Source organism: Psilocybe cubensis, chromosome 1, assembly GCF_017499595.1.
Source record: "Psilocybe cubensis strain MGC-MH-2018 chromosome 1, whole genome shotgun sequence".
Classification (NCBI taxonomy): Eukaryota; Fungi; Basidiomycota; class Agaricomycetes; order Agaricales; family Agrocybaceae; genus Psilocybe; species Psilocybe cubensis.
Window position 1 is genome coordinate 2785364 of NC_062999.1, and position 25280 is coordinate 2810643.

General features: G+C 46.9%; 9 protein-coding genes across 9 annotated transcripts; 4 read left to right on the top strand and 5 right to left on the bottom strand.

Annotated features, from left to right (window-relative positions):
* Positions 1-67: 67 nt before the first annotated feature.
* Positions 68-902, top strand: JR316_0000924 (Phosphatidylglycerol/phosphatidylinositol transfer protein; the record flags this gene model as incomplete). Its single annotated transcript, XM_047886738.1, has 5 exons — positions 68-284; positions 340-452; positions 509-588; positions 647-738; positions 799-902. 5 exons carry the CDS (start codon positions 68-70, stop codon positions 900-902), a joined length of 606 nt encoding a protein of 201 aa, XP_047754484.1.
* Positions 903-1358: 456 nt separating this feature from the next.
* On the top strand, positions 1359-1761 carry JR316_0000925 (uncharacterized protein; the record flags this gene model as incomplete). Its single annotated transcript, XM_047886739.1, has 2 exons — positions 1359-1573; positions 1635-1761. 2 exons carry the CDS (start codon positions 1359-1361, stop codon positions 1759-1761), a joined length of 342 nt encoding a protein of 113 aa, XP_047754485.1.
* A 967-nt stretch (positions 1762-2728) lies between these two features.
* Positions 2729-5668, top strand: JR316_0000926 (Testis-expressed protein 10; the record flags this gene model as incomplete). The annotated part of the gene is made up of 14 exons (XM_047886740.1): positions 2729-2776; positions 2834-2906; positions 2960-3085; positions 3134-3237; positions 3290-3352; positions 3406-3637; positions 3690-3736; positions 3793-4176; positions 4226-4393; positions 4450-4533; positions 4596-5006; positions 5086-5223; positions 5274-5333; positions 5390-5668. The coding sequence occupies 14 exons, from the start codon at positions 2729-2731 to the stop codon at positions 5666-5668; spliced, it is 2217 nt and encodes a 738-aa protein (XP_047754486.1).
* A 481-nt stretch (positions 5669-6149) lies between these two features.
* On the bottom strand, positions 6150-7089 carry JR316_0000927 (Allergen Asp f 7; the record flags this gene model as incomplete). Its single annotated transcript, XM_047886741.1, has 3 exons — positions 6150-6312; positions 6493-6574; positions 6627-7089. 3 exons carry the CDS (start codon positions 7087-7089, stop codon positions 6150-6152), a joined length of 708 nt encoding a protein of 235 aa, XP_047754487.1.
* Positions 7090-7274: 185 nt separating this feature from the next.
* On the bottom strand, positions 7275-8629 carry JR316_0000928 (Eukaryotic translation initiation factor 3 subunit H; the record flags this gene model as incomplete). The annotated part of the gene is made up of 5 exons (XM_047886742.1): positions 7275-7812; positions 7876-7975; positions 8026-8196; positions 8254-8413; positions 8465-8629. 5 exons carry the CDS (start codon positions 8627-8629, stop codon positions 7275-7277), a joined length of 1134 nt encoding a protein of 377 aa, XP_047754488.1.
* Positions 8630-8973: 344 nt separating this feature from the next.
* JR316_0000929 (Zinc/cadmium resistance protein) lies at positions 8974-10958 on the top strand (the record flags this gene model as incomplete). The annotated part of the gene is made up of 9 exons (XM_047886743.1): positions 8974-9052; positions 9112-9163; positions 9222-9261; positions 9317-9464; positions 9519-9599; positions 9661-10347; positions 10437-10732; positions 10792-10867; positions 10930-10958. 9 exons carry the CDS (start codon positions 8974-8976, stop codon positions 10956-10958), a joined length of 1488 nt encoding a protein of 495 aa, XP_047754489.1.
* Positions 10959-13168: 2210 nt separating this feature from the next.
* JR316_0000930 (uncharacterized protein) lies at positions 13169-14434 on the bottom strand (the record flags this gene model as incomplete). The annotated part of the gene is made up of 6 exons (XM_047886744.1): positions 13169-13219; positions 13280-13348; positions 13407-13563; positions 13623-13863; positions 13951-14104; positions 14159-14434. 6 exons carry the CDS (start codon positions 14432-14434, stop codon positions 13169-13171), a joined length of 948 nt encoding a protein of 315 aa, XP_047754490.1.
* A 2015-nt stretch (positions 14435-16449) lies between these two features.
* JR316_0000931 (Survival of motor neuron-related-splicing factor 30) lies at positions 16450-17223 on the bottom strand (the record flags this gene model as incomplete). Its single annotated transcript, XM_047886745.1, has 2 exons — positions 16450-16538; positions 16590-17223. The coding sequence occupies 2 exons, from the start codon at positions 17221-17223 to the stop codon at positions 16450-16452; spliced, it is 723 nt and encodes a 240-aa protein (XP_047754491.1).
* A 6059-nt stretch (positions 17224-23282) lies between these two features.
* Positions 23283-25217, bottom strand: JR316_0000932 (Serine/threonine-protein kinase rio2; the record flags this gene model as incomplete). Its single annotated transcript, XM_047886746.1, has 9 exons — positions 23283-23822; positions 23877-24057; positions 24111-24305; positions 24362-24450; positions 24499-24619; positions 24669-24723; positions 24786-24899; positions 24964-25105; positions 25155-25217. The coding sequence occupies 9 exons, from the start codon at positions 25215-25217 to the stop codon at positions 23283-23285; spliced, it is 1500 nt and encodes a 499-aa protein (XP_047754492.1).
* Between the last annotated feature and the right edge of the window lie 63 nt (positions 25218-25280).

A 25280-nucleotide genomic window follows, 5' to 3' on the forward strand; every position in this document is an offset into this window, starting at 1 on the left:
CTTACGGTTTACAGTCGCCGTCACTGTAACCGCAATGAAATGAAAGGGGCGGTGTCTGTTACGTCAGATGTCACGTGATGTGCAATCTGACTCCAAGGTCTCTGTTGGGGAAGCTAAGGTGGGATTCAACTTCCTCGTCACAACCATGCGCCTATTCTTCCTTAGCGTAGCATCCCTAAGTATTGTTCCCCTTTCCCTGGCACTTGTAGCAGCAGACCAACAACCACTTCAAGCTGTGGGAGGTCCAGTTCATACGACTGACAGCTGGAGCTGGAAGAATTGCGGTGCGTCCTCAAGCGCTTATCATGCCTCTACTGCAGGCTTCTGATATACAAACAGGATTGGAAACCGACCCAGTTCAAATTCATTCCATCTCTGTCTCTCCGGACCCTCCAGAACCCGGCAAAGACTTGACCGTTACCGTCAATGCCGAAGTTGTGGAAGAAATAGTGGTTCGTGGTTACTTGATAAGAGCGAGGTTCATTAAATAGCTGATACAACTTATTAGGAGGGTGCTTATGCCGATGTTACTGTGAAACTCGGGCTGGTGAAGCTGTTGAGGAAGCAGTTTGATGTTTGCGAGGAGGCGTGCGTCATTTGTTGTTTCCGTTAATTCCTTTTAAGTGTGCCTTACTCTTTTATTTAGCCGCAATGCCAACGCGACTATTCAGTGTCCTGTGAAAACAGGGCCTTATACTGTTGTGCAAACAGTCGCTTTGCCCAAGGAGATACCCAAAGGTCAGCTAGTTCTCTTCTACCGTTAGCAAGAGTAACATTATTAATCTTGGTATAAAACAGCCAAGTTCAACGTCGACGTTCTTGGTTTTACTGCTGCAGATGAGGATATGCTTTGCGTTAAACTGACAGTAGATTTTCTGAAGAGATTCCCTCGTCTGTGGTAGCTGTACCACTTCGATGGTAATCTTCTCCTTATGTACTATGGACTTCAGTCTTTCTGACGACAGATGACGACATGACTGTTCCCGCGGTTACCCATTTCTTGCAATATCCTTCATCCAATGAATAACATTTAGTTCGATTAATTTGAGTCGGGGCGTGGTTATTTTAATAAGTCCAAACCCTTTCCCACTTATCCAGAATCGACCGTGACCTCTTTGGGCTGGTGGAAACATATCTATCAAAAGACAAACAACGCACTGGTCGGGCAGGGTTATTTCCGGAGTTTGTCATGAGGTACAATAAGCATATTTACCGGATTTGAAAGAACAATAAGGTAGGGATAGTTAGAAGTCCCATAGCCAGCTGTGTGGTGGGTATTCGCAGTTGAAGTGGTAATTTTAAAGCTCTGCATATAACACGGTTCGGCGACGTTTGCTCTGCTCTGACCTTTGACTATAATGCCGACCTGCACACTCCCTTTTGAGATTTTGCTCGAATTTGTGAACGATACAGAAGAGTCCTCCACGCTGCACCTGACTCGCGGGGGTGACGACACCTTTTCAGCCAATGCCACAATATTGCTTCAACCATCAGAGAGCATTTCTTTGGTCCTGAATGCAGGGTCTATATATCAGTATATATTAAAGCAAAAGAACCGAAAGGGACATGTTTCGTGAGTGGCCGGTGGTTGGTGTTAAATATCATGAAGTAATCATGCTTTGTTGTTTCTGCAGAGTGAGAGTGTGGAAAGACGTCCGAATCACGGCTACAGATGTTTTTGTCAGGAAGACATACAATCTATCGCCCGGAATGCCTGCCCTGCCGTCGCAAGGCATCACTGTTGTGTGCCAGACCGGCTGAAATCACATACTCGGCACAAGAACAGAATAGATAATAGGCAAGATTGATGGGTGCTCAAAGGTATAGTAGTCTGTCACTCACCTTCAAATTGGCTTTTGTTCATATGCGCAACAGGTCAAAAAATATTTGAAGTTCGAGGGCGAGAAACGGGTTTGTGGAACGTGCAATCGAAATAAACATCAAGTCTTCGTACATAAATTTGATAACTTTGGAGAGCAATGAAAGCCAGACCCGACCGATTGGAGGACCTCCCTGAACCTCCTTTCTTGGTAGTTTATAGACGTTGGAACGATTGTTTATTCCTTGGCAGCTTTCGATTCAAATCGTACAACCAATAAAGATAGCAAACTTACTTGAAAAAGGTTATACATATCAGTTGGTCCTATAGTATCTTATTGTACGCGAAATCTAATCAAATCATAAGGCTTAAATATATGCAAATGCTTCTGAGTTAGATGACTATCGTTAGCGGTGGCTTGAGTGTGTTGTGCACTCAAGCGTCATCCAAAAGAATAAAGATAAAATCGCATCTGAGTGTTTGATAAAACGATTGCCATCTTTTTGTGTCAAACCTAGAAAGCGAATTATGGACCCAATTGCTCAGTTTTATTGAAAATCATTGAGAGTCCACTCACTTGAATTGTCAACCAGCAAAATGTCAGAAACTTACCTGGTAATAGTCATAAGCCCAGATTTTGAGGGATCTTGATACTTTAAAACTATTCAAACTTCCAAGCGTTAACACTCTTTTTAAATTTGATGAGATGGATTATGGCCGAAGAACTTGCCTGTGTATGTACTGCTATAAAGCAAGGGCGTTGACATCAGAAAATTCATCATAACCCCAGAGGCGGCTTTCCGGGCCGAAGGCCTATTTTCAAAGTCACTTTTCAAACGAACTTGGCAATACTCTCAACGCAAACCCACAACTGGCAAATTTCTCGCTTCATTGACTTGAAGCCTAAACATGCCTAAAAGCGCAAAGAAAAAGAAGGATAAGGTGGCCGATTTCTCGGTATGTCACTCCCATAAATTCCAGACGGGAAACAATTGACATTATTGTATTGCACAGAAAGCTAAGCTGAAGCTCGGTAAAGGGAAAGCGACCCCGACCAACGCGATCGATACATCTTTCAAAGCGAGATGTGAGTATACTTATGGTCGTCATTCTAGTTCTGACTTTTTCAGGGAATCATAGCGATTGCCTTGCCATCCCAGAGTATTGCGATTGAGAAAGATTCGTCCCAGCCGATCACTAGACGACAATTGACATTTGACGATCTCATCTCTCACCTCAAACATTATAATTCCGGAACAAGGAAGGGTGCGTAATGTGATATCTTTTCGCTTTATATATCTCACTTAACTTTAGACGCACTCATCGGTTTAAAGGAGTTGTTCGACAATAATTGGGACTTGATCAACTCATGTCTGACCTCGCTCATAAATGCGCTTGTGCGACTAATAGGTGACGAGGTATCTATATCTTTTAATCTCTCAATATTGGTTGCGCTGATGAAGGGTTCAGGATGCTAGTGTTCGGAAGCAACTATTGTCGCTTTTGGCCTGGCTGTTGCCGCGAATCCCCCCAGTATGTTCTCGTATCGTCTACTAGTCTGTCGCAAACCAACATACGAACCATAGGAAGACCTCCTTCCCCATACACCTTCTTTGCTATTATTCACTACATCCGCACAAACTCACATCTTTCCAGAGATCAGAATCGATGCGATACGGTTCTTAAATGTGTTGCTCGAATGTGTTCCCGAAAGCGTAGTGTCAGGGTGGTGTGCAGAAAGTGAAGGCCACGGAAGCCGTGTTTTGAGCGGATATCTTGGTATTCTCAACGCGGGTACCAAATACGGAGAAAATAATGGTAGGTTTAACATCTTGTTCATCCCGTTATATGCGTCATGTTTAAATATTAGGTCCATTGAAGGCAACGTCAACTGCCAGCGTTGTGCTCACACCTGCAGTATGTCTTTTAAAGCTCATTTATAATATTAATAGAGTAACAACTACACTTCTCAGTCCAAACTTGTCGTCCTTCGATCTCTCTCGACTTTCCTCCAGGTAGCATTATCTCCCCAAGAAAGCCAATCGATGTCCGAATCTTCGAGTAGTTCGAATGCTGCACTTGATGCTGTTTTCATGAGCAATGCATTTCCCTCGCGGGAGGCGTTCTACTCGTTTGATAATCTTCTCTGCTCTATATCGCACTCTGCCAACGGAACTGGCCACCGAAAGTGGCTGGCTGAAGTTCCCGGAGATGAGGAGTTTGCGGATATCTTTACCCAATCCTTTAAACTACTGGAAAACAATCCGGGGGAAGGTTGGACACTACATGACTTGATGCCGACAAACGATGTATTGGGGACACAACACTCTAGGATGGCCAGTACAGAATTTGTAGCTGTAAGTATTGCGGTCTTAAGGGCGCTGGTATCTTAATTGCGATTTACAGCATTTAGCCAACACTTTACACTCAACAATCATCGAAACTTATCTTGACTGCGCACCTTCTGTCTTCTCTCCGGGGCCGACTCCGTCAGAAACAGAAGTTCAACTCATTGTGACTATCGTTCGCATAGCACAGAGCTTATATCATGTCATTTTACGCTCTCCACAAAATGTACGTCGATAAACCGTCATGATAGGCTCGAAATTATGTGCCAATGATCGCTCCAGGTTGACCAGGAACACATCTCACGGTTGGAAAGCATCATCAATTACATGGCGCCCTACTTCCCTGCATCTACAAGAGATAACAAGGTCAGATAAAGGTCGCTTTTCATAATTCATAAATAAACCTGATGATATGTATCTGAGCATAGTTAGACCAAGCATACGAAGAGTTTAATCTGATCTTCTGCGAGCTAACCTCTTTAGCGGTGAACGCTTCTGAAATCGGACCATCGCAATCCAATCAGAAGCGGAAGGCGCGAAAAGGTCCTTCATATTCGAGTGGCAAAGCTAAAGCATCATTGCAAACGCAGCGGGTGACGCAATACATCACCCGTCGACTTCGAGGCGAGGCTGCTTCCCCGGCCCAGATTGGCGTACCCATCAACCCCACAGCTTACCGCGCACTATTGCCAACAATATGGGCGTTGATCGGTAGTGCAGGCACAAGCACAGATGAATCCAACGAGGTGATCCTCACCACGCTTGACCATGCGCTCAAGGTGTCATCCAAGTCCGCGTGTAAGCGGCTGACGGTAGAATTTGTCGGCCGTCTCATGTTGGTACGTTCTGAAGGATGCTTCAGAAGTCACATATTGGTGTTCTGAACGTCATTGCATTCGCGTTTTTTTTTTCGTCTAGTTGGGACTTGAGCCGCACTATCACGGTTCCTTGAGTGCGGACAGGAATCCAAGTTTGAAGTCAAAATTTGACGCATGGTTGGTGCACTTGCCGCAGGTCCTCTGGGAGCTCGGGAATTCAAACTTGGCTTGCACAGAGGTAAGTATATTAATTTACAATATGGGACGCTGAATGTCAATCCAATCCAGACCATCTTACGTGTGGTTCTCCGCGTATTGCAACGCCGGTCGAAAGGAGCGCAAACAGAGGTCGGATTTCTAGTTGCTATTTCAAGTCCGCACTACTGACAGAGGCCCCCATACAGACAATCACTATGCTTCAATCAAGGCTCGTTCCTTACTTCTACATGGAGCATCCAAGCCGCGGAGCTCTACCAGGACCATACCGAAAACTACCACCTTCCTCTGCGTCACACGTGAGGCTTCTCGTCCTCGATGTGGTGTACACCATCATGGCACTAGGTAGACAGGAGGGTCATGAGTTTGAGGGTCTCTCAAAGGCAGTTGGATTGGCGGTCTCTGGAGAAGATGAGCAAGGCTATTGGGGTCATATAGCCTCCTTTCCTTCTATGAATAAAAAATAAAACCTTTCTTGAAAAGGGAAATGGTTGTAAGTAACATTGACCGGATGCAATACCCCTGGGCCTGAATGGGGTTGACATTATCACTCTATCTCATCAACGCAACAAGTTTGCATTTGTCGATTTGTTTATTTCCTTGTAACTACGCCTTGGCCGACTTGCGGGTGCAAGGGCGTAGCAAGATTTAAAGAGCAATATACATGACCAGAGCAAGTATGATAAAAAAGAGCGAGCAAGCTCGATATCTAATTAACTATAAAAAGAGGAAAGCAAATATGAGGGCAGCAATGGATGCATAGCATACAAGCTTCTAATCCAGCCTTTTCCGAGTCGAGATTGGCTTGCAAATGGAAACGGAAAGGAAAAGAAACGCCGCGGGCGTCGCGCGCATCGGCAAGTGGGAATAAAGAAGGACAGTTAAAAAGAATGGAGAGGCCGATGGCCCCACTTGAAATGAATCGAATGTTCAAAAAAGAACGTGCGTCTAGTCGTTCCACACCCAGGTCATGCCGGAAATGCGACCGACAGCAAAGTCTGCGAGTTGGTTGAACGCAGAGGGCGAAAAGTCAAGATCGGTGATGGCGCAGCCTGTGCATCTGTCTGTGAGAGTGACGACGACGCTCTTTCCTTGATCTGGATCAAGGCGGCTATTAATACGAATGAACAAAGGAACAGGGTGAGAACATACAGGTAGCTGTGACCGTGCGACCGCACATGGGGTTGTTATTGGGGTTCACACCATTGTAACCACTGATCAATGATTGCGGTTAGAGTTGAGGATTTTCGTCGGAAACGCGGTGCAACATGACCGCAAAAAAGCAACGTACGGGAAACTGTCGAAAAGCAAATGGGAGACTGCGGCGATATGGTCGGTATCCTTGTTCGTGATACCACACGCGCCCAGACCGGCTAAGAAACGGGTGTTCAACGGTGGGCCGCATAGAGAGAGAGAAACACGCACTGGAATAGAAAGTTCCTTGCCCAGTTTGAGTGCCTACCAGGAAACTTGGGAGGTTGCCAGTGACAGGGGCAGGGGCTTTGGTGGTCTTTGCTGGGGGTGGGGCCTTGGAGGTTGACGGGACCTGGACGGGAGGGGGAGTGGTGGATTCCTTCTTCGGGGTGGGAGTTGTGGTCGGCGCGGCCTTGGTTGTCACGGGAGGAGGGGCGACGGAGGAGGAGGGTACCTGGACGACGAGGGGGGACGTGGAAGCATGGGCTGCGGAAGACGAGGGACGCTGCTTGCACCGCCTGTTGTTCTGACGCTTCTGGAGAGGAAGAGCGGGGACGTCTAGGGGCTCTGGGACTGCGACGCGGGCTGCGAGTGCGCGGTGGTGGGCTGAATGGCGGACGGCATGGGGGGTGGCGAGGGCGTTGGCGGCGACAAAGAGGGAGAGGAGGACGACGAGGACGTTCTTTGAAGACATGCTAAGGACAGTGAGGGACAAGGAGCGAACAGCAAGGTCTTATAGAAAGAAGGAGACTCGATTAATTTTTGACGCATCTCCGTTGTTGGTCCTTGTTTGGTTCCTCCCCTGCTTATATCCATGTGTCCAACATGCCTTCATTCACATTTATTATGCTCAATATCTATCTATCGGTTTACAGGCAATCATATCTCTGAACCGGCGTGTGTTGCGTACATCTTTACCAGCCCCGTGCTCGCACTTCCTGCAAGGCTCTTTCCATACGCGTCAATTTGTCCCAGCAGCAGCAGGCTCTCAAGGCGGCTCGGTTCTGCCGGAATCTTGAACAGTCGTGATACATCCTCCTCAGGCAGCGGCGCCAGGCCTTGCGCGACCCGGGCCTGGTTCTCTTCTTTGCGTTTCGCAACATAGTTCTCCGCCTTGGCGCGTTCTCGTGCAATTTGGCGGCTCAGATACGACAGATTGCCTTCCTCTGTTCGATAGTTGTCTACTGCTTCCACGATTTGCTCCAGGTTCCGTGTCACTCCTCCTGTTCCGAGATCAAGTACCGAGAATGTCGGTTCCAATGCCGACCCTGTTGTGCTCCCTCCAGCGGCGCTTGGAAGGGCTCCTGCCCTGGTCTCCGTCAGCGTTCCGAGGAATGCACTCAGTAGAGGGTTCGTTCGGATTTTGAGAGGCACTTCTTCAAGTATCGATGAAAACGTTAGGCGATGGCTCATCAAACTGGTTCAGCACCCCATTAATAAGCTGCGGTGCCCACATGTGTCTATACGGGATTGTCCTCACCTTGATGTGCTAAAGTTTGATTTTTTGTACGCATCCAAAAAGGCTGCCGTCAACCGGTAGGCTCGGAATGAGGCGTTTCCTCTTGCGGTTTGTGAAAGATCTGCAAAAATATTACAGTCATATCCCCACTTGACCTTTGAACGTGCTAACCATGGACGATAACAATGCCTCCGTGGCGAAGTTTTTCTTGATGAATCGCCTGGGTGTCCACCAATGTCTGGTTGAAGAATGCACCGAGTGTGGTTGCTTGATAGAAACCAATCACACTGTCATCAGCTTGGACCTCCTTGAGAGAGCGTAGCATAGATGCCTGATGACGGGCTGTATGTTTTCATTGTTGAGACTAATGCTCTGGATATGAATGAGCTGCAGACAGACCACTAGCTTTTGCAGACTTTTCATCCTCTTCTCCGGCATGGTGGGGTAATGGGAACGAGTTGGAGACCTCGAGAATACCATCGAGATCGAGGCCTAACAATAAACCATGGGCCGTAGCACCAACAGCTTCGCGTGCATGTTTAATGATTTTGGTTACGACCTGCGGGAGCGATTGAGAGCTTGGCAACAGGAAAAGACAAAGAAAACATACCAGTCCGTCGAGCTGGACGCAGGTGAGAGGGATGTCTGCCTCGATGTCGATGACCTTGGCCATGGACGCAGGAATGGCCTCATAGGTAGGCGCTGGGGCTGCTGAGACGGCGGAGGGAGCGGGGAGCGAGGCAGCGAGCGCTGCCGCCATAGATGTTGCAGCCATTTTTGTGGATAATGTGGAGGACTCTGCGCTCGTCTTTGGCAGCGACCAAAAAAGAGATGGGATTGGACAACAGAGACAAACAAAAGAGATGGACTTGTATTCCGGCTACAAAACAAGCTGGCTGCTATGGATAATATATTTCTTAGCGCTGGTGATAGCTGTCGACTGGGCATCGTTATTGTTGCTAATGCATGGTCGCATATGTATTCGTATGGCGCAAAAAGTGGCAATCGTATGGGTTCTGGCAGATAACATGGGCCGCTTAATAATCATGTGGCATCGCTATGCTCCAGAGCAGTGTGGCAATTCTTCAGGCCGAGTCTGCTTTTCCTCTCTCCACCACCATGCCCTTGTCGCGTTCGGCCAGGATTATACTCCTGCTCATAATAGATGTCTGTTTCTTTCTTGTCGAACTCGTTGTTGGTATGTTTTCTAGGCCACGCCTATTCCACGCATTCCGCACAGTTTATTCTATTATCCAGGTTACGCCGTTGGCTCCCTTGCTCTCGTAGCAGACAGCTTTCATATGCTCAAGTGCGTGTCTCTCCTCGCTCATTATCGTTCTGCATCCTAATCCATTTATCTTGCACAGTGATGTTATGAGCTTGCTCGTTGCTCTCTATGCCATCAAGGTCCTTGAAACCCCCTTTATCCGTTCTCTCTCTTGTTTACATTCATATCCAATAGCTAACTAACGGAAACTCGCCCGATTCTCGTTATTCGTACGGTTGGCACAGAGCTGAAATCCTCGCGGCACTCATCAATGGTGTTTTCCTCCTGGCCCTCTGCTTTACCATTTCATTAGAGGCTATCGAAAGATTTTTCTCTGTACCCGGTGCGCAGGCCTCCTTTGATCCGGGTTGTCATCATACCCTGACCCATGTGGCAGATATCTCCAATCCAAAGCTTGTCGTCATTGTAGGTTCATTGGGATTGGCATCGAATATCGTTGGATTGTTCCTGTTCCATGGTAAGCTTGGTTGGAGATTCAGATATTGAATATGTCATATATCCATCATGGCTATCTATAGAACACGGTCATAGTCACTCGCATGCACATACACACTCCCCTGCAAGGTCCGAAACCTCTTCCAGTGCTGCCAGTGTCCACAGCGTGGAGAACACTATTAGAGGCGACACCACCCCTACAAAAAAACAACCAATCCCCGTACGCGGTCGCTCGACTTCCCGCTCGCGCCCTAGCCACAGTCATGTCCATTCCCCATCGGATTCCTTCTCTTCTCTTTATGGTCATCCTGCCGCGACTCGCGCGTCTCTTATGCAAACTGCCAATGAAATCGCGTCGGCCCGATCACCCTCACCACCCCGCCATAGCGGCAGTTATACCCATCGCCTGTCTTTCGACTCTTCTGTGGTAACATCTCCCATTGTTCCCCAGGCCACCCCCGTTACCCCAGGAGCCACGATGGGCTCTCCGGTAGAGTTTTCAAGCGAGGGAACCCCACTTCTGCACGATCCACACGAACATTCCCCGGAAGAACACGGCCATGGTGGACCTCATACCCATGGACATTCTCATGGATCAATGAACATGCGAGCTTTGGTACTGCACGTCATCGGGGATGCATTGGGGAACGTCGGGGTCATTTCAACGGGCCTTATCATTTGGCTCTCCACCTGGTCGTACAAATATTACTGCGATCCCGTCATCAGTCTGGTGATCACCGTGATTATCTTCTCCAGTGCTCTTCCACTAGGTATGACTTCATATTACCTATCAATTTTAGTTTTTTCTTTCTTTCTGACTTTTCTATCTCTCTTCTGTGAACATGAACAAACAAAACAGTTCGGAGCACATCGTTTATCTTGCTGCAAGGAGTTCCACCTACAGTTTCCCTGGAAGAAGTTAAAAATTCCATTCTGAACGTCGACGGCGTTCTGTCTCTCCATGAATTGCATGTTTGGCAACTGTCTGAAAGCAAGCTAGTTGCTTCTGTTCATGTTCTCGCTTCACGAAATCACGATTTCATGCCTGTCGCCGCAAAGATCAGAAAAGTCCTTCATCATCTTGGAATACACTCTTGTACTATACAACCCGAATACTATCATCCCAATACAACAATCCCGGACGAGCATCTCAAGGTAACTTGTCCATTTTTTTTTCTTACAAAGGCCTTCTCTAACATCGTTATTCTGATCAGACAAACGGGGAAACCAACTGTCTTATCTTATGTCCACCTGACCAATTTTGCGACCCGGCAGAGAACGCTTGTTGTCGTAAGTTGATATTGATTCTTGTTACTCGAACGCGTCTAAATTTTCTCTTCGGCGTTTTACAGCCCCTCCACCACCGACCACTGATGTCTAAAGATCTTGAACCTTGTTTTTTATTTAGTCGAAAGGACATAGTATATCCAACCTTCAGTAGTGTACCACATTCTTTCTGTAATTACATTATGTATCTTCACTTATGAATGCAGGAACACTGATTTCACTTCCCCAACAGCAGTTCACGCACAATAAGCGCTGGAGAGCGCCATCGAATCCGAAAATACACCGGAAGTGGGATCTCATTTTTGCAAACGCGTTTTTACACACCGGGTTGCCCCAGGTGTATGGCCTTGGGAGAAAACATGTAGTTGGACCCTCAAGTTGAGGGTTCATGGCGAGGATCGCCATCACAAGTTCTGGGGATGCAGTCTGTTCGGGAGGTTGTCGTATCGTGACACATTCGAAGAGCCTATGTTTCTGTGGGCACACATGCAGCCATCCAAATATCAATTGATCACTCTATTCAACGGACATCTTTCTTTTAGATCACCCAATGTGTGTCGTCGTATAAGAGGCCGTGGTATATTTTAAGGTTTCGGGGAACCCGTTGGCGAATATGCCGCTGGGTATGGACCAGTGTGGCCGGGAACTTGGCCCCTAGGATATTTATGACGTCGAAAATATATACGAAAGACAAATAGCGAAAAAAGACAAAGACTAAAAGATAGAACGTGTATCGCCTCGCCAATTATTTTACGTGTTTTCTTGACATATAAATTGACATTATTACAGACTGTAGGCCGATCCCAACACACCAATGACTGCAAATCGTCAGTGGTTCAATTCATTGTCTCTACTCCGAGGAAGAGACCGCAAAGGGTACAAACCAAGATGGGGTGCTCCAAGCTCCGAGGCAGCGACGGGAAATGTGGGTACGAGTTCGACATTGAGTTATTCTACAAAGGTATTAAGGTTTGCAGAAGACCCTTTGTCCCCCGGAAAGGCGGACTTGGAAAGGTTGGCAATGATTTCTAGCCGTGTTCTCGAGCTCTGGCGTCACTTGCGATGGTATTCCTTAAATGAAAACCAGAGTAACGACTTCTCAGATTTATGGTAAAAAAACCCCAAACCAATAAATGCAGAATAAAGTACGCACGATGAAATCGTCTGAAAGTAGACAGTGATACATTCAGTCTAAAATATTCAACATGGTATGAAAGAATCCATCCGGGAACATGGCGCGACCTCTTAGTACTATTGGTAAGAATGGCCGAGTTGGCAAGTGACGCCTGCTGCTCAGATAAATTCAAGGGTTTCTGTATGGAGATGGGTCTGAATCGAACGGGAGGTTGTTATAGCTTGACAAATCACCCAGAGAATCACGGAGCAGGACAGAGGACGAATGGGCAAGTCCTTCCGAAAGCTCAGACGTCCCAAGTAGTATCCTGAAAGATTGTTGGAGACTGTTTGGGGCTTCTTGCGTAGCTATCATACATAGCTAATTTTTTTCGCGCGCTTATTCGAGACTCGGATTCAACTATGATGCACGGCGCCTGGTTTTCTAAAATTTGTCAGTAAAACTACGGTTGACCAACTGGGTTTTGGGTGGATGCAAATTTGGATGATCAAGCTCGGGGCTCGGCGGTGCGTAACGCGATGGGAAACCTTGGTATAGACTATGTTGAGACCAGCAGCCCCTTATGGCATGAGGAGAGAAGCCCCTGACTGCCGTTCACAATACTTATTGTAGCAGTGAGGCGTTCCCTTTGGACGAGAGTGGCAAGCCAATGGCGATCAAACGGGGACACATTTGAGGATAACCAGTAAGGATGGGGCGGGGACTTTGAGAGAGAAGAATGGTCACAGGATTGCAGAGTAAATCAGCGGGGAAAGAAGATGAGGCATGTGCTTCCCAGTTGTCGGCACGAAAGAGATTCAAACTCAGATTGAGCTCCGCGAACTCACGATGCACCCACAACTGGACCTTGACTTACACACGATACTGTTCTGGGTGACCCGCTGGCCAGATATTTCAATAAGCGTCAGGGCGGCTTCTCAATTTGGAACCCTCACTTCCTCTTCCAGCGACATGATCGTCTATTTATAGTCGCGCGTCAACGGTAATTTATCACTTCGCGACGGCTTGCGGAACATGTATATCCAACTGTGGGGACGTCCTTGCTATTTGCGTTTATGCCCTCCTGTATCAGATCTGCCAGCTTTCTTACTTGGGGCAAAGCCAGTCAAAACTTGATTATTTCTCTACCCACACCTTGCGACATTTTAGGGTCGAAATATACATGGTATCTACAGACTGCCTCCCTCACGCTGCAATATTTCCTTGCTTAGATTGTAATACTGCGTGCCAGTTTGTAAACTTTCTTCCCATGCATCGAAAAACGTCGATCCTGTACTTACCTTTTGCTCTTCGGCTTGCGTACGGAGGTTGAGCTTGCGAGTCGTATTTTCCATGTGCACGAGAAGCGTCTATGGACCTGGTTGATCAAAAGTGCATCATCTGCTGAAGCAGCTTTACACCACGTACCCTGATAGACTTGCTGCTCAAGCCCTTGTAGGGAGCAACACGTTCCAAACGATCGGGAGTAACCCCAACAAGTGCAAACTGCTCGTGTAGATACATGACATACTGCTCAAGGCACTCGAGATAGTGTCGTTTCTTTTCATGCGACGAGATAATGTCACTGAAATAGTAGCCGTCAGCGAGATGTATTTATTTACAGAGAGAAAGAGGTGCCCTCACGGATCTGTGGGCGTAAACCCAATGCTCTTTGCCATCGCGCGCCTACGCGCCTTACTTGCCGATTCGACGCGTCCTTCGCTCAAGCTGTTGTCTGTAAGCTGGTACTGAGCCTGAGCTTTGGCTTCCAGCTCGGCAAGCCTCAGCTCACTGGGCGTGAGGAAGGTCTCGTGGGAGGACAAGGAATTTCCAGTTTCGTGAAAGAGGGGGAATGATTGGGAACTAGGTACACCGGGGAACCCATCTGTACAATAAAATTGGTAACCCTCAGAGCAAGAAAGACTTTCTGGCGAGGAAGAGGAGGAGCTGCTCTGTGCGTCGGTCAAGTGACCTTGGGCAGTGTAAAACACCTCTGGGAGTGCAGGGCCTGCGTTTTCGAGTTGGTAGAAGTAGTCAGGCTGCATAAATGCAGCACCGTGCGCAGGCGACGGCATGGGTGCATGAATCGGAAACTCGGCAGGAGTGTTGTCTACGGTTTCCGCTACCTAAAAACCGATTGGTTGATTTTACAGACTGATAATGTGGATATCGATACTTACATTGGAGAAGTTGCGAGATTCAGCGCCTGGAATGAGGGCTGGCTGAGGCTCTTGCAAGCTAAGATAACTGTAATGCAAAGATAGCTGGTCCATAGGAACAAGCGGCGGTATATTGTGCACCGTTGTGTCTGGAGATATAAAAGAAAAAGCGGGAGGCGGGAGCTGGTGTCGATCTGGATAGAGGACTGCAAAAGGAAAAGAAGACTGGAGTTGGACATGTACGCCAGCTTCATCCGCGCTTGCATTTGAACTCATTTGACCATAAAACGCAGACATCCCACGATTTGAGCGCAAGAAGGAGGTGGAGAAGGGCGACTGAGATCTGTGGGCCCCTCTCACCTTTTATTTGCAGACAGATAATGGTGGACAGTCTGTGCCTGTAGACCGGTTTTGGCAGCTCGGCACTGCAGGAGCGGGTGCGGCCAAGATCTGCTTTTGAATCATGTGTTGCGAGCAAATCCTTGTTCGCCCGCCGTCCAACACCAGGCGCAGGATCGAGAAAGATTTTTATGTCTGTGTCGGACACACAATTGTACTTTGGTTTCTGTTATCTTAAAAATTTGAACGCGAGATCCCAGATCAAGGGCAGAGTTACGAGATCCAAACTGAATCTGCAAGCGCGGATCGAGTGGGATGACAGGACTACGTACAAACGTCTTTCTCTCCACCCAGATCTTGCAGTTCAACTATAGCAGTCCCATTTTTCTACTCTCTTCGCTTCTTTCCAAGTCGCCGGGTCCTCCAGGCAAATATAAAGTCTGTCCTTTACACCCAGCTCGTTTCCCATTTTTTCCTACCAGATGGCCCAACAACTCGCTCTGCAGCAGTCTCAGTACAGCAGCCCCTACCCACCTATCATGCTCCCCTGTATCCAGTACCCCCAGTCTGCCTCTCCCACCTCCTCCCAGTTCACATCAGACTCTGAGAACAATTCACCTGCTCCATCGCCCGTAGAGTACTCGTCTTCAAACGTATACTCTCAAGAGGCGCCGGTCTCGATTATTTTTAACGCGTCCGATCAACCCACTGATCATTGCGCCACTTTGCGACGCCAAGCGCTTTCGCCGCCGCCGCCATATACAAGCCCATACAGCACATTCCCCCTCGCGGCGCTAGATAATTCTACTATACGCTCGAGTTCAAGATCCCATTCGCGTCCCATGGACAAATCTGCCGCGGTGAAGAAAATTCAGATCGCTCATCCATACGCGCGCATTTTCGCCAAGAAGGAAGTTGAAGTCAAGCGCCGGAAGATTTGGAATCATGCTCTGGAAAAATCAATATTCACTCCATATGAGCTGTATGTTCAATAATAATGTATAAACAAACCTAGTCTTACTCAATTTCTCTGTCTCTTTTTCTTTCTTCGTAGATCAACCCTCGGCGCCCCTCAGAGACGCGCGATCTACATCTCCAGCTTGGAAGCCCACGTTGACCGCCTCCATGAGAGCCTTCTTGCGTAAATATTGTACCCCCCCGATTCTACGCGAGCTTAAATGACGACTGATATGTTCATTCTCGCCTTCAGAATAGGATTTTGGCCCGTTCGTTTTGAGGACCTCGACCCTTTCATTGGCCTCAATTCCAAAACTGCCAAAGTAAGTTTCCGAGTATACCACTCCGGTCACACGTTAATGATCTTGCTCAGTCTATGGTTGCCGGACTTCAGTATGACGCTTCTATGTGGAAGCTGAAACTGTTAGAGCTCGAACGAGCGGTAAGAGGCTTTCCGACAGGATATCAGTGCAGTTAGACTGACGATGTACATTTTAAGAACGATGATCTTCAAAAAATTTATGCAAAGTTGACTTCAGAGTCCTAGAGCATTCATTACAGTCTAGTTTCTGGTTTTCCATTTTGGCTGCCGAAACATCTTGTTATATTTATTCCCTTATACTCTACTTTAGTATATTGATATACAATGTAATAATCGTACTACTCGCAAGTTAAAAACTTCTCCGAGTTCAATGTGCGATCAGCCCACAAGGCGAATGACGTCGAAAGCAAAGCTGTCTTGAAGATCTTTATGACATGAGCAAACGTCAGAGGCATAGAAATTAGAGATAAGATAGACCGCGGAGATCATCAAATTAAATGGTACTCATTCTATCGCCACCCCACGACAAATCATCAATGGTGCATGTGGTCAACGAGGACGGTTTCTGCCTGAGATTGAAGAGGGTTTGGTTATTATAATAAAACAATGTAATGATAATCCGAAATTTTACACCTAAGGTTGATAGGACTAGTTAGTCGTAAACATATATGGCGAACAAAAAAAACTTACATATCTATTGACCGTCGTCGTCCCGAGCCTCGAACTTGTGTTTAGTCTTCCCAGCCACCTCTGTCATACCCTTTCCGCTCCCGGTGACACCGACTGGATTTACATGTTAGCCTGAACAGATACTTTCGAGTAAAAGATGCACACCTTTTCCGAGAGGGTTGTCCGGTGTCTTGAAGATGCTCGTCCCTGCCACACCTGGGAGGTGCACACCCTTCTTCTCTGACTTCTTCGCAAACTTTTGCCATGTTGCCTGTTTGGCCATCTGCTCTTTGGCTTTGGCAGCTTTGTTCTCCAGTTTTTTCTCGTTTTTCTTTTTCTTCCGCTCTCTTTCCTCCTCCTCTGCCTTGGACAGCTTACGCTTGTTCGCCGATGGCGCAGTGGTATTTGCATAATTTGGTGGTAGAGGCTTGATTTCGTTAGCCTTCACGAGTTCGGTTGAGTTGTACCCTTTGAATACGATGCTGTAGACGCGGTTTTCGGTCGCCCCACCGACAGACGTAATCCGGGCGGGGTACCAAGCACCGTCGCCCGAGTACTTTGCAAGACAATCGTCCCCGGCTGACCATACATGCGTCGGCGTAGACGTAGCCTTCCGGCTTTCCGATTTAGAAGACGACGCAGCTGCTTCCGCTTGAGCAATAGCAGCCTGCGAGAGCTCTATCAATTCCTTCAATTCATCGCGCAAAGAAGCAAGTTCGGTGTTGGTTGGGTCGGCGGAGAGAGCTACTTCAACCTGAGATAGCTGAACCTGGTACGTCTCGAGATCTGTTCTATCCATAAAAGCAAGTTGCGGGAGGAGTACGAAGCGAAATGAGGAAGTGACAGGAGAGGCAACGAGTATATGACAACAATTGAGTATCAAGGTAAGCACAAGGCTTTCCTCGTTCGGCCATGATGCTGCTTTCATATCCGTGAGAGATTATTCCCAATTCGGCCCGAGCGGGCCATTCAACTCTTCCTTGTCACGGGCAAGGACAGGATTCGAAGACAACAGGGAAAACGTGTTGATTCGACAAGGAACAAAGGTGCGTAATCTACGAACTAAATACTAGACGGTGCTTGGACCTGTGCACGGACTAGGGTCACGGTCTAAACCGTGACATCATCTCCCCTTTTATGCGGCATCTGGGGAAGGTCGAGGACGAGATATACGACCAGAACGAAGGGTGGTAAAAGGAGGGGGTACATAAGAACTACGGAGGTTGTTACGAACAGGAGGAGGGGTAGTCGGACGGATGTGTGAAATAGAATCAGAAGGAATGGAAGGGTTTGAATTGTTTTCCTCGGGTACCGTCGGATTGTCCATGTTGTGGAGGTTACGGTCGAAATCGAAAGTATGAGGGTGTGGTGCACGAGGATGCCGACGGTGGAATCGAGTTAAAAGTTCGTTATAAGATGTAGGAATATCAGAAAGTGGAATCCAAGAATCTTCGGAGTCAGAAGAATTTTGCCATCGCACGAGATACTCGTAACGATGACCTACTTTACGACAATCAAGGAAGGAAGAAATAGATAATGCGGGGTCATCCGCGAGAACAAAAGGGTCAGGCGAAGCATGGGGGTGGAATTCAGAAGGGTCAGAGTAAGGTTCAAGAAGCGAAGTATGAAAAACGGGATGTAAACGCGAAAGATAGGGCGGAAGTTTTAAAAGATAAGAATCATTTCCTATTTCTCGAATAACGGGATACGGTCCCAGGCGACGGTGATCGAGCTTCAACGAAGGGCGCGTGGTACGGATGTTACGACGAAGGAGCCAAACGAGCTGATCAGGGGCGTACTTTGGCGAAGGGAGAACTTTACGATCAAAAGTTTCCTTCTGACGTTCCTGAGCAAACTGAAGTTCGGCCTTGAGTTCTTGATGAATAACGTCGAGACGTTTGGCTAAGTCTTCAGCAGCTGGCACCGTAGAAATCTCTGCAATTTGAGGAGAAAAGGTGGGATGATAAGCATAGTTGGCATAAAAAGGTGTTTGTTTGGTCGAAGAATTAACTGTGTTGTTGAAAACGAACTCGGCGAGTGGTAAGTAATCAACCCAATCATCTTGTTGATAGGAGCAGTATGCACGAAGGTATGTCTCGAGTGACTGATTCGTCCGTTCAGTAAGACCGTCTGTACGGGGATGATAGGCAGTGGAATGACGAGTTTTAATGTCAAGACGAGACATCAGAGCTTTCCAGAAGTTTGAGACAAACAGTGAACCTCGATCCGAGATGATTGAGTCCGGCAGACCATGATAACGAAGTATGCGATCGACAAATAACCACGCAAGATCAGGGGCGGAAATTGTTTCATTGCATGGTATGAAATGAGCGGCACGGGTAAGACGATCGCAAACAACCCAAATCGAGTCATAATTGTGGGATTTGGGTAATTTGACGATGAAATCCATCGAAATAGACTTCCATGGACGCGTAGGAATGTCGAGGGGTTTCAAGAGACCGTAAGGCTTGTGGCGTGGAATCTTGATACGATTACATACGTCGCACGCTTGAACATAGCGGCGGATATATGTCTGGACTCCAGGCCAATTGTAGTCACGAAGGACATTACTGGCAGTCAGGGTGCGACCGGGATGACCACTAAGCACACAATCATGGCGCTGGTAGAGGATTTCAGCACGCAAGGACTGTGGAACAAAGACACGACCTTTATAAAAAATGATATCATCCTTGACAGAGAAATCCGGGTTTCCATGAACGAGTGCTTCGCGCCATTCTGTATCCTCTCGATAGGCCGCCTGGAAACGCTGTAAAAGTTCGGAATTGTCAATAGAAAGGGTTGTAATTGTGGAACTAGTAGCAGAAATTGAAATTGTAGGGGTAGGACGAGGAATGGGTGAAGAAAAAGAATGAATGCGTTGAAGATGGTAGGGTGTGAGAAGTGTTTTATTCTGGGCGACAGAGACGTCATCTCCCCTTTTGGGCTCAAAATCGGGTCGTCGAGAAGGTCCATCGGCTGGATTTTGTAAACCTGGTTTCCAGTCGAGTTGAAAATCGAATTCCGAGAGAAACATTGACCAGCGGGCTTGGCGACGATTCAGAACATGGGTATTCATGAAGTATTCCAGATTTTTGTGGTCGCAAAATACTGAAATTGGATGAGTAGTACCCATGAGCCAAGCGCGCATATCTCGGAACGAGTCGACAATGGCAAGAAGTTCTTTGTCGTGGACTTCGTAATTGATTTCCGCAGGGGAGAATTTTCTAGAATAAAAGGCCACAGGGTGGAGAAGACCATCTTTGTCAGGTTGTTGAAGAATACCAGAAAGAGCGAAGTCAGAAGCGTCGGTAGAAAGAGTGGCAGGTTTGGAAGGATCAAAATGACGTAAAACAGGGTAAGAAGTAAAAGAACGTTTCAAAGTTTCAAAAGCATTTCTTTCGACGTCGGTCCAATGAAAAGAAACATTTTTCCGAGTCAAACGATGAAGAGGAAGGGCAATATCTGCATAATGATCAACAAAACGACGGTAAAAATTACAAAATCCAAGAAAAACTTGCACATCATGAGTAGAACGAGGTACAGGCCACTCGGCTATCGTGGCAAGCTTCTTAGGGTTCATCTTGATGCCGTCAGCACCAATCAAATACCCCAAGTACTCAACCTCGGACTTGTCAAATTCACACTTCTTCGGATTAGCGAATAGGCGTGCATCTTTCAAGCGGTCGAGAACGAGCTTGACCTGCATATCGTGTTCCTCCTGAGTGCGAGAAAATATCAAAATATCATCAAGATAAACAACACAAAATACACCTATAAAATCGCGAAGGGTGTCTTGAATAAAAGCTTGAAAAACGGATGGAGCATTGGTAAGACCAAAAGGCATGACAAGGTACTCGTAAAGGCCGAGAGCTGTCCGAAATGCAGTCTTCCACTCATCACCTTCCTTAATGCGAATCAGATTGAATGCATTTTTAAGGTCGATGACAGTGAATAATTTGCAACCTTGAGTACGATCGAGGAGGTCGTCAATGTGAGGAAGAGGGTAGCGGTTCTTTTTGGTGATCGCATTCAGCCCGCGGTAATCTACACATAAGCGTAAATCACCCGTCTTCTTGCGAACAAAAAGAATAGGAGAGGCGGCGGAGGATGTAGATCGACGAATAAAGCCTTTTTTGAGATTGTCTTCGATGTACATCGACAAGGCTTTTTGTTCATCCTGGGTTAAACGATACATTGGGCCAAATGGAGGTTCCTTTCCTTCTTCAATCTCGATTGCACAGTCGTAAGGACGATGAGGAGGTAATTCGTCTACGGCTGTTGGTGAAAAGACTGAATTGGCCCAGGGAAAGTACTTTGCAGGAAGTGGTGAGTCGGCTGGAATGGGAGGCGGTTCGGAAATGTCGTCGATAGAAGGTGAAGGTGAGAGGTTAGTAGCGGCAATGTAGGCGGGAGAATCGGGGGAATGAACACGGAGGAGGCAGACTTGTTGATTTTTTGAATACTTTTTGAAGCGGTTGATGTTGAGGAGTTTGATTTTTGGTTTCGGGTTCATGGTGATGTCATCGAGGTTGGAGCGACCGTAGCCAGTCCATCGGGTCATGAAGCTGAGGAACGAAGGTGCGGGAGGGTTACTGGGTGTGGAAGAGGAAGAGGATTGGGGAGGTGGTGATGGTGATAAGACAGAGGAAAACCAAGGTGAGTCGGCGCGTAGACCAAGGCCTAGCCCTACTCGGGATACAGAACAAGCTTGAACAAAACTAGAACTAGAATGACTGTCGAGACCAAAGCCTCTAGGTCGAACTGAAACTCTGTTACTACGAGAAAGATTGCAACAAGATAAAGAAATAAGTGGATCAGACCAGTCGACTGCAGGGTTATGACGACGCAGCCAATCTAGTCCTAGAATAATGGGAAATGCTACAGATACTACTGAAAGTGCAATGTTCTCAGAATGTTTATCAACAGAAAGATTTGTGAATACATCTTGTGTGACTAGACCCGAAGCAATTGGGCGGTCGTCAACAGCAAGTATTGGAACAGGAACAGGTTTTAAACGGCGTGGAAGAGAATAACGAGTGGCAAAACGGTCAGAAATACACGAATCTGTGCAACCAGAATCGATTAAGGCATAAGTATGAATGGGTTTGTGATTCGGAAAAGATAAAGTAACGTTAATAAAGAAATGAGCAGGCGAAATTGAAGCAGAAGAATGGGCAGAAGAGAAAACATAAACAGGAGCAGGAAGACGAACTGGTAACCAGCGTCCGTCAGAACAACGAACGTGGCTGGCCGCCGAAATGGTCTGATGGGCCCTCTCATCTTTTTCCGGCAGCTCAAGGGCCAACGAAGAACTACCGGTCAGGCTTTTCCCGACGAGGGAGCAGCCTTTCTCTTCTCCTTCGACTTTGCTTTTGCTGATTTGTTGGGACAATTTGCAGCCAAATGTTGTCCTTGTCCGCAATACAAACAAAGATGCTCGTTAAGACGACGTTGACGTTCTTCGGACGTAATGCCTCGACGCATAGCATCAACTTCCATGGGCACAACATCCGGGTTGCTAGACGTAGATGCATGTTGAGGAGGAGCGATGATGGAATGGTTTGAGAAGGAATTTCTTTTGGGTACAAAGGACGAGTTTGCTCTGCGATTAAGTGAGAGTTCATGAAGTTCATTGTCGATAACAATACATAGCTTGTAAAACTCCACAAATTTCTCCGTAAAATATCGCCCTTTGCGATTTACCAAGGTATCCTGCACCGTATCCTTCAATCCATCGAAGTAGTGCTGAATTTTCGTCTGATCGGTCCAGTTAAGCTCACTGACAAGTTCGAGAAAGCGCGAAGTGTAATCGGCGGCGGAACCGGTTTGTCGAAGCTTGCGCAACTTGCGTAAAGCTTTAGCATAACGATCCGGCTCGTCGAAGTGTTCAATAAAGTCCTTGACAAGTAACTCGAAGTTGTCAAGGAGTCCACGTTTCTCAGGCGAGCGTTCGACCGTAGTGTACCAGCTTGTCGGAGTGCCATCTGCAAGGTACAATGCAAAATATTGACACTTCGCAAGTTCGGTCGAGAACGCATTAGCTTGGAGGTTGAGTGCGTAACGAATCTCGCGCAGGAAAGGTTCGACTTCATCAGCCTTCCCGTTAAATTTGCGCGGTTCACGGAACTTGGGTACACTCGAACTGGCCGCGGCTGGGCGTGAAAGCGTCAAGCGTTCCATCATTGCATTGAGAACGGCATTGGTAGCAGCCGTGCTTTCGGTTTGATGTCGCACGAAACTGTCCATGTTTGTTCCCAAAGCAAAGATGCTTCGATACAACACATCTCGCTCATGATCGACGGAAGAGAATGGTGATTGGTTGGAGGTTTGTTGACTTTCTGAGGGTTGTTGAGGGTTGAGAGTTGGATATTCAAAGGGAGGGAGTGAAGAGGATGACTGGGGATTCTGAGACATTGTTGATTGTACACGGTTGGGCAGGTTTTCGTGGGAAAGAAGATAATATAAACTGGGGTAAGTTAAATTAGACTGAATACAAAGTTGTCAAGAATATGTTAGTGGTCGAATCAAACTGTCACGGGCAAGGACAGGATTCGAAGACAACAGGGAAAACGTGTTGATTCGACAAGGAACAAAGGTGCGTAATCTACGAACTAAATACTAGACGGTGCTTGGACCTGTGCACGGACTAGGGTCACGGTCTAAACCGTGACATTCCTCTAATCCATCGGGAGATCTAACTACTCGAAAAATTTATCAATTTTACATCGGAAACCCCTGCCATGTCGTGGCGGAGCTGCCCCCTTTACAAGAGGTCTCAAGATTATCGGTAACGCTTTGAAGAGCTCAACTGTAATCCCAAATTGAATACAAGTGTCTACGGATGTACAATACTCACACCTAGCCCCAGAATCCCCCGTAGTCTCCAAGTTTAACCTTCGTGCTCTGTTTCGCCTTGCTTCCTTGCGAGCGACCTGCACTGCGTACTGATCTCTTCGAGTGGTATTTGCGTTGTTGTTGAGCCCTCTTTTTGGAGATATCCGATGAAACTATTGATTTGATGTCGCCTTGGTGCCGGGCTTCCTCTTCAGAGTCTTCGTCTTCTGATCCTGGTCGCTCAGGCAAGTCTCGTCTGGATTCTGGAGGGGATCGCGACAACCTCGTGTCTGACAAGTCTGATATCTCGAGATCGTCAAATTTGAGTGTATTGGGATCAACAGACACAGAAAGTGATTTTGAGCTTGATGCGTCATGGAGAGGGATAGATGAGGCCTCAACAGCCTCAGTACTTAGACTTTGCTGTTTCTCGTCAAGTGTGGTCGTCCTGGTGGTTTCATCCCTTGCGTTGTCGCTTTCATTTTCCTCTTCTTCTTCGGACTCTTCTTCTTCAGATCCACTGCTCTCTTCGTCGTTAGCTTCTTCTCTCACTGATTCCATGTACTTTCAGGGACAATGAGTACTAGTGGTTACTGCTGATCTGACTCCAAAACTTACATCTTCAAGAATCTTCATTTCTTTTCTCCCAAATCCACTCGCCTCCACCATAACATCAAGTCTGAAGTTATCCGAGCCAGTTTCTTCGACAGTCTTCCTGAAACGAGGGTAGAGTGAACTTTCGTAACGGAACCGCCGTTTGAAAAATGTTCTAATGCATTCGACATCCCGGTTAAAGTACCTAATATTTCTCCGGTCAGTAGTGTGCCAACAATCCAAAAAAGTCCAGCTTACCATTCAGCATTTTCGTGAGATGTACTGACCATCTGAGGGAAATCAATAACAATTGGCTCTCCAGTCTCCCGCTTGATCAAAATATTGAATTCGTTGTAGTCGCCATGGATAAGACCAGCTTGAGCGAATCGGACGATGATGTCCATCAACTGTGAATAGAGTTTTCCAGGGTTTTCGACATCTGATACCTGTCGTCTACAAGAAAAACAGGTGAGGATGTAATTACAAGTAGCGATTTCAATAATTCATACAGAGGATATGCATCAATAAATTCCATGAGAATAGTATGTCTAGCTTGGTCAATAGGACGAGGGACAGGGAAGTCGTATTGGTGGAGGATCTATGGATACCGTTAGTTTGAAAAATTAAGGATTAGTGTGATCAGCACCTTCATAAATTCCCATTCTTTTTGAGCAGCCAATCGTGACATGTATAGCCAAGACGCAGACTTTCTTTTGCCCATATAATCTCTCTTTTCTTTGATCGCACGAAAAGAGACACGTCCCAGTCTAGAGAATAAACGTAAGGTTTAAATCTGATGTAGAATTATATGCTGACCGATGAAGCTTGAGAATCATTTCATTGCCGTCTGCATCTGCGACAATATAAATATCTTAAGACGTTTGTCAACTTTGAGGAGCGCAGGAAATGACTTTTCAGATTCGTGCGACTTACCTGACTCCTTGCCAACACCAATTTGATTTCCTATCGAATGCATGGAGTCCCTTTTCGACAACGCTCTCATGGCTAGATAGTCGTAGCCGCCATACGTCAGGCGATAACCATCATCTAAATAGACCATCGTCAGTGAGAACAAACAGTCTAAGAACTGAGAACGCCACTGAGAATTTACATTTGGCATTTTGAACCCTCGAGACCAAGTTGCGTTTAGCGAGAGATCCAACAAGTTTGTTGATTCCTCCATTCCTTAGACCTGATATTTGCACAATCAAAGATAATGGTACAACCTCGTGGTTCTTGGACCCCATTTCTACCTGGAAAAGATTTGGATAAACTGGTGTTACAGAATGAAAAGCAACGCACAGCCGTGAGGACTCGGAATTCATCTGATGTAACATAACGCAAGTCTGTAGCGTCCAATTTCATGATGGGCGAACTGTTTTGGAGGAATCCAAGAGGAAGTTGAAGAGACAGGCGATGAGCAAAAAG